The sequence below is a fragment of the Microtus oregoni genome, unplaced genomic scaffold, assembly GCF_018167655.1.
Source record: "Microtus oregoni isolate MIOR12 unplaced genomic scaffold, Mior012 000054F_ref0000373, whole genome shotgun sequence".
NCBI lineage: Eukaryota > Metazoa > Chordata > Mammalia > Rodentia > Cricetidae > Microtus > Microtus oregoni.
In genome coordinates, this window is record NW_024543830.1 from 15,334,916 (window position 1) to 15,342,772 (window position 7,857).

General features: G+C 47.8%; 1 protein-coding gene across 1 annotated transcript; it reads left to right on the top strand.

The window, feature by feature from the left end:
- The first annotated feature begins 1,452 nt into the window (after window positions 1-1,452).
- On the top strand, window positions 1,453-7,488 carry LOC121437851 (glutathione S-transferase Mu 4-like). Its single transcript, XM_041637939.1, has 8 exons — window positions 1,453-1,648; window positions 1,857-1,932; window positions 2,340-2,404; window positions 2,697-2,778; window positions 2,877-2,977; window positions 4,732-4,827; window positions 4,907-5,017; window positions 6,574-7,488. The coding sequence occupies exons 1-8, from the start codon at window positions 1,613-1,615 to the stop codon at window positions 6,661-6,663; spliced, it is 657 nt and encodes a 218-aa protein (XP_041493873.1). The 5' UTR covers window positions 1,453-1,612; the 3' UTR covers window positions 6,664-7,488.
- Window positions 7,489-7,857: the final 369 nt, after the last annotated feature.

The following is a 7,857-nucleotide window of genomic DNA, read 5'->3' on the forward strand; positions in this document are numbered from 1 at the left end:
ATCAGAAACATTGGGAAACATGAAGAAACAGTTCTACCTTTGATAATGGGTAGGAAGCAGAAGCTGAGGAAGGACAGCAATCACTTAAAAACTGCTGTGAACCAACATGCAGGACGCTTTCTTCTATAAATTGCCTTGGTAATGATGTGTTTCCACACAATAGAAAAGTGGCTAAGACAAGTCCAGACTTTAAGATTATAGGACCAGGTATGGTACCACATATCCGTTTTTTTTTTTTTTTTCCATTGGGTGGCACACATCTTTAATTTCAGCACTCAGGAGGCAGAGGCAAGCAGATTCTGTGAGTCTGAGGTCAGCCTGGTCTACAGAGTGAGTTCCAGAAAAGACAGGACTATGTAGAGAGACCCTCTCCCTATCTAAAAACAAAATAAGAAACAACAAACAAACAAAAAAAAAACCCACAACCAAGCAAACAACATCCTGTTTATAGCTTAACTCACAAATAGGCTGAGAAGGATAGCGGTAAAATGACTTCAAGGAGCATTGTTACCTCTGGCAGTGAGGGCCAGAAAAAAATCTCAGTCTCTTAGAATATGAGATATTTTTAGCATATTGCATTGCCACGATACAGTCTTAAAAGTAGTAAAAATTTTAGGTATAGTCACCTGTCACCTAGCACATTTGGTTAAAGATGGACCCTATATATTTAGGAAGTCCCATAGAATTCCAGTGGAGTTAAAGTTATTATTTGATGACTGTGCAGGAGTCCAAAAGCCATAGCAAAATGCAAGTGACTAAGTGATCCCTGCTGTACAAAAGAAGAGCCCACTTCCCCCACCTCCAGACACAGTCTTTGTACACATACAAAAACTGGTGTTGGGAACAGTATACCCAGCTATGAACAGCAGTGATAGACACCTCAGGCATCTCTTTCTTGATGGCAATTGCTGGAAGCTGACCCTGAGCTCCTCACGCGCTGGTCCTATGCACCTTTCGAACTTTCAGGAAGTGTTAGGTCTGTAACTATAATCAGGTGGTCACATGCTGAGAGACACGTGACTCGTTTTAATCCTTGAATAATATAAGCAGACATCCTGACCATGTATGAACCTTCAATTTTGCATTTTCCAACTTTTTTTGGATCAGATTTTTCTGATAGAAATAATCTCTCAGTTCACATGTACTTCTGAACAGAGACGTCTCTCTGCCAAGTGGAGAAACATCACCTCCGGACAACCGTCCTCAGCAGAACCTGCAGGAATCTGCCTTGTTTGACCACAGGGATGAGGTGCCTAATCAACACTCCCGGGTTGGGGACTCCCTGTGACCTGACCCTGCCACACACCCAGGGCAGCAGGACGTGAGCGACTCTGCCTACGCTCTGCTTCAACGCCCTGGGCTGGAGGATGGGGGTGGGACTTCGGGCGGAATCACAGATGATTTCCTGGCTTTGGGGGGTGGAGCTCATTAACTATGCTTCCGTAGGGGAAGGCGAAGAGGCCTAGAGCTGGGGGCAAAACCTGTTGGGGAAGGGCCACACCGGGCACCAGCCCCGCCTAGCTATCATAGAGAAGGAGAGTAAAGTCAAAGGTGCTCATCCCGGAGACCAGTGGACTCAATCCCTGACACCAACAGCACCAGCACCAGCACCATGCCGATGACACTGGGTTACTGGGACATCCGTGGGGTGAGCGCCCACCTGACGGTGGAAACAATCGCCGCGGGGCTAGAATGAGGGAAGCGGTGAGGGGGCGGATCCTAGAGGAATTCCTTTGCTTGTCTGGCTCAGAATCCTGCACACGTGCTTGCTGGTGCGTGCGCCTGTGTGTACTCACTTGGCGGGAGGTGAAGTCACATAGAAATCCCCAGACCCCATTCCTGACCTATCTCTACAGCTGGCTCATGCTATTCGCCTGCTCCTGGAATACACAGACACAAGCTATGAGGAGAAGAGATACGTCATGGGCGGCGGTAATGCCATCTTCTGGTCAAACTTCTTCCTTACCCCTGTCTATTGGTGCTTAGCAGCCCTTTTCTGACCTACATTACATGACAGGGCTCCTCCAGGTGGACTTAGAATCTTCCTCTTCCAGAAACCTCCATAGGGTGGGCTTGATCTTAATACGGAATCCTGGTAATGGAGGGTGGGTCCCCACTACAGTTGAAATTAGATCACATTCCCCATGAAGACTTGCCTGAACCGTTTGTAAGTTTTAGAGATGTAGGACCCACAGCCCCAAGCACTTGTCATCCCTGGTACCTTATGTTGTGAGATTCAGTGTGTGGGTTGCAATTCCCTGCTTTAGGAGGTTGGGTTCCTGGAATAGGCTTGTTGGACACTAGGCTGATTTCTTTTTATGTAACCTTATCAACCACAGCTCCTGACTATGATAGAAGCCAATGGCTGAGTGAGAAGTTCAAGCTGGGCCTGGACTTTCCCAATGTAGGTGCAGGGAAGGGAGGTTTGGGGAAGGCATGGCGTCCTCACCTCATCTCCTTGACTGGCTGAGGGGGTTTGGGGTCAGAGCTTCTGCTCTCCTGCTCCCATTCCTGGTGGTTGCACAGGGTGATGGGCTGTGTCCCAGCTCTTCCATTCAGTGTGCACTGTGTTCATGGAGGACTTCCCATGCTAGCCTCGCTGAATGCCAGGCCACATGGCCACATGTCTGTCCTAACCCAGGGAAGTGAGGCTGGGACCTTATATCCCATCTGACTGTCCCTGCTTGTCTTTCCAGCTGCCCTACTTAATTGACGGGCCCCACAAGATCACCCAGAGCAATGCCATCCTGCGCTACATTGCCCGCAAGCACAACCTGTGTGAGTGGGGCTGGCTGCAGGGTGGGGCATGGGGGACAACCTCCTTGTCTGGACTGGGGTGAGAGGCTAAAGATGAGTCTGTGCTGTGTGTGCTGCAGGTGGAGAGACAGAGGAAGAAAAGATTCGTGTGGACATTTTGGAGAACCAGGTTATGGATGTCACCAATCACCTTGCCAGAATCTGTTACAGCCCAGACTTTGTGAGTCTCATCCTGCTCCCGTGCTGGGCTGGTCACACAGTGTTTGGGTCAGGAGTCAGCTCTTTCAGATTCCCATCTGCATAGGTCTTATTTACCTTCTGATTTCCTTAGCCACTTATTCTCCAGGATGTGTTCTGTGTTATCACCAGCAGTCCCCAGTACACTGAAATATCAAATGAACACTCTTACTTAGGCCCTACCTGTCTTAGTCCAGACTTCCCAGAGCAGACATTAAGTTTCTCAATAATAGATCTTCTGGGCTGGAAAAATGGCTCAGTGGTTAAGAGCATTGCCTGCTCTTCCAAAGGTCCTGAGTTCAATTCCCAGCAACCACATGGTGGCTCACAACCATCTGTAATGAGGTCTGGTGCCCTATTCTGGCCTGCAGCATACACACAGACAGAATATTGTATGCATAATAAATAAATAAATATTAAAAAAATATATCTTCTGTACCCCCATAATAGGTTTCCCTGCCAACACAGTAAACCAGATCAAGCTGAATTGAAAAAGTCCTAGAATAGGTTTATTTGAGCAAAGCAACTCCTGGGTGGACTCTCCACTCCCAGAGATTGAGGCCAAAGGAGTCATGTGCCAAAAAGAAAGCAGGGAGATTACATAGATTGTAGGTGCGGGGTGATGATGTCTCCACTATAAGCTGTGCTTGTGCCCAGATATGATCAAGAGCTGAATGCTTAGACAGGGACTTGGGCTGCTGGCAGAAACAGGAGAGGAAGCTGCAATGCTCACCAGAAATGCAGATGGAACTGGGCTTTTTGGTACCTTTTTCTTATTTTTTTATTTTTTTTAAATATTTATTTATTTATTTATTATGTATACAATGTTCTGTCTGTGTGTATTCCTGAAGGCCAGAAGAAGGTACCAGACCTCATTACAGATGGTTGTGAGCCACCATGTGGTTGCTGGGAATTGAACTCAGGACCTTTGGAAGAGCAGGCAATGCTCTTAACCACTGAGCCATCTCTCCAGCCCTGGTACCTTTTTTTTAGTTCTGAGTCTCTGGGCAGGGCTTGGAGAGAGAGAGACAGGACTGGGGCTTTCTGGATCATGCAGGGGCAAACTGGAGGGTCCACCGAAACCCTAGATAGTGACGTCATGTTTCCCAAGTGTTCTGCACCTATGCCCTCTGCTTAGGCCCTCATCATTGCTGTCCATTAAATACAAGTACACTCAATGGATCAGAAAAAGAAGTCCAGGATGAAGACTCACAGGGAACCCTTCCCAGCCCCTCCCAGTGCTTCCTTCACACCCACGGGAAGGGGGGTAGCATGTTTTTCTATAGGTGACCCAGGAAGAGCCTGAAGGTCTTTCTCTCCTTTCCTTCAGCCTCAAATCCTCCTCAGTTTATGGGGGAAACTCAAATATATTTCATTCTTCTGGAACCTATGATATGGAACTCCCATCTTCTCTGCCTACTTTCAGTTCTTGCTTCTTTGGTGCTTCCTCTCATCAGCCCCAGAGTCTGCCAGTGCTCTGGGCACTCATGGGTTTAGACATCAGGAATGATGATTTCCCATTGTGCACAGTGTCCTTTTCTTCTCTGGCTTTTCCATTGCATTTGTAGGGTGGCATGAGCTACCATGGAATCCGGTAAATAAGTGTTGATATGTGGAATCAAAGCCTGGGGCCATCTTAGTGGAGATGGCTTCCTACCCCATGTAGGACCATGCCTGGTACTGCTGACCTGGTCGCTCTGTCAGGGAACTCTGTGGTGATAGCTGTTTCTGCTTCAGGAGAAACTGAAGGGAGAATACCTGGAGCAGCTCCCTGGGATGATGAAGCTCTTCTCACAATTCCTGGGGAAGCAGACATGGTTTGTCGGTGAAAAGGTAAAAGAGAAGAAGCTGGGGGTTGTCATTTTTCCAGGGGCACAGAATTTCATGCCCCCTCGTTCTTGGCCTTTTGCAGATAACTTTTGTGGATTTCCTTGCTTATGATATCCTGGACCTAAACCGTATATTCGAACCTAAGTGTCTGGATGCATTCCCAAACCTGAAGGACTTCATGGCATGCTTTGAGGTGATGCCCTTATCCTCCTTCCTCTTGGCTGTCAACTTTTCCCTAATGTTTTCTTGGTCTTGGAGATGAAGTGAAGAGCAGGTAGCATGAGTTGAGCGCTCTCTTTCTCCCAGAATCTGTGCTCAGCACCTGGTCTCTGTTGTCAAAGTTCATCTTTACAGCCTTCCACGAGGGTGGGGAAGTCATCTGTCCCACAGCTCAGATAAGGAAATGTGAAACTCTGGAGGGTTACCTACCCACTCAAGATTTCTGCAGCAGTAGAACTGGGCTGCAGTTGCTGTTGGCTCCTGCTCCTCAGGGCAGCGGGTAGCTGCTGCAGACTGGGTTACGTGAGGTACCAGGATGTAAAGGATACTTGTGCTTGGTCTGCTGAATGCTTTGCCGAGACCTTTGTGAGGCTCCTGTTAGAGAATTGAATCCTAAGGTGTGTGTCATGGGCTCTCCTCCCTCAGGCCTTTCATTTTTTCCTTTTGAGTGTCCAGCTGTTCCTTTTTTTTTTAATTATTATTTTAATTATAGTAGCATGCTGGGTCTGACCATCCTACACAAAGGCAAGATGGTGATCCCAGCTGTTCCTTTTGTGAGATTCGCCACTTTATTTTTCTGTTTCCTGATTTCTGTATGAGGCATAAGTTATGCCCAATATTAAAGGAAAAGGTGGTTCTTAGACCCTCCTGGGGACCATGTGTATTAGATAATATCAGGCAAACCAGACTGGGATGTGTGTGTGTGTGTGTGTGTGTGGTACCACCAGGGTGCTGGGGAGTCCTGTTTCGCTGGAGACTACTTGTTTGATATCTATGCCATCTTCTGTATTAGAAATTGGGGGTTGGAGACCTAGGTCCAATGGGCTTTTCAGTCTGGAACTCATTTTCCTGTCTCATTCCTTACCAAGTGATGTGATTTCTCAGCCAGTTCTTGTCATTTGGTCTGAACTGCGTGAGTTTGAGAGGAAGAGGCTGGGGAGTGTTGAAGGCTGCAGCTTTAGGCTCAGTGTGAACTTGGTCTCTTGATCATAGGCAGCTCCGGACATCTGAACTCTTTAGAGATTTTCTGGAGGCTCGCTCTCTTGGTAGAAGACAAATAGCACATGTAACTGTCATTGACCCTGGTCCCTCTATCACGACTGGAGACAGGATTGGTTGAGGCTCAATACAAGGTGCAAAAAGTTGACCTTCTCCTTAGGGAATGATTAGGGCAAGCCTGGCTTTACTTTTCTGGTCTACTATAATCTATAAACTTTGACCCCGGTTTTACCAAGTCACTAGATAAGATAGGGGTTATCTGCCAGCCATTCCCCTTTCCATCCAGATTCCTATTCAGGAAATATAGAGTTTATGTGTGCAATGAGCAGGTCTGTATAGATGGTGTGATAAGGCCTGTTAGGGAGGGCAGGAAGGGAGTGCCAGGAGAGAGTACAGCATTGGAGAGACAGAGGCCAGGCTGATCCCAAATGTGTGCTAATGACTAGCAGTATGAGCAAGAGGAAGTTGATTGCCCTCTCTGGGCCTGAGCAAACCTAAATCTTGGTTTTCTTTTTTTTTTCTAACTCTCAGGGACTGAAGAAGATCTCTGCCTACATGAAGAGTAGCAGCTTCATTTCAAGACCTCTGTTTTCAAGATGGGCCACGTGGGGGAATAAGTAGAGCCTTAACAGGGCAAGAGGTGGGATGAGGGACCTGGGGCTCTGGCAACTTTGAGCTTCCTGTAGCCCTGGCACTTTCTTCTTATTTCTGTCCCCTTGCTGACCCCAGAGTGTTTTGGGTCTTCTTTTCTTTCACCCAGTCTTGGCCCTTTCAAGCCCTTTAAAGCCTTAAGTTTCCTTCAGCAAAGTGCCCTTCTAGTGTGGCTGTCTGCACCCACTTGACCGACAGTCTTACCTGTCAGTTGCTGTGATGTCATGAAAAGTTGGGACTCAGAGCTCAGCCTGGGCCTTCTAGCGAGCTACTAATCTAGAGATGCTGATGTATGAGGTCTCTCTGGACTATGTCAGGTACCACTGTTAGCCCTGGACTACCCTGGCCCTGGCTGTTACACTGTTAGCTATCTCTGCTGCCTCCAAAGACTGCCTCTTGACCTGGCAGAGTTTTGCAAGGATTCTGGTTGGATAAGCAGGGGTTGGACTTCCTGAGGCCATCTGATAGCCTCTCACCAGGCAGCTGCAGGAGGCTCTGTGGAGCTCAAAGGGAGCCTTTGGTGGCTTGGGATCGCCTATGCTCTAGCACTGCTCGGGCTTTATACGGGTCTCAGGGGTGAGGACCCAGGCCTGGGGAGTCTCCAGGAGGAAGCCGGAATCCTCTCTGCCCCGCATTAGTATGGAACAGTAATATCCATGTGTCACCAGGACCCTGTCTCCTCTGTCCCTGATGCCTCTGGAGTTTCCTGTCTGGGTCACCAGGGATGGGGAAAAACATGGTTAATCCCCTATTTCTATGAGCCGCTGTGAAATAAATTTCTTCATGCTTTCATAATTTCAGGTGTCTTTTCATACCATTTATATCAGCATTCTTTGGATAGGCATAGAATTGTAGCATGAACATTTCATTTCAGATATGCCCCAGCCAGCCTCCCCCAGAAATGAGTGTTTCTGCTAAGAAGAATCCAGTCTTTCTGACCAGGAGTCATTTGTACATGCTCTACTTCAACACTCCAGATGACCTCCTTTGGCTTGAGATCTCCAAGTCAGAGCGTTTGAAGGGATCCATACCCCGCCTGGTTCTTCTTCACCCCCTTTTGCAAACTTCCCTAGCTCAGGCTTCTCCCGCTCAGATCTAAAATGAAGTTTCTCTGGGCTGACAATGCTGTCTCCAAGAGCCAAAAGCTGCTGAACAAAACTCACA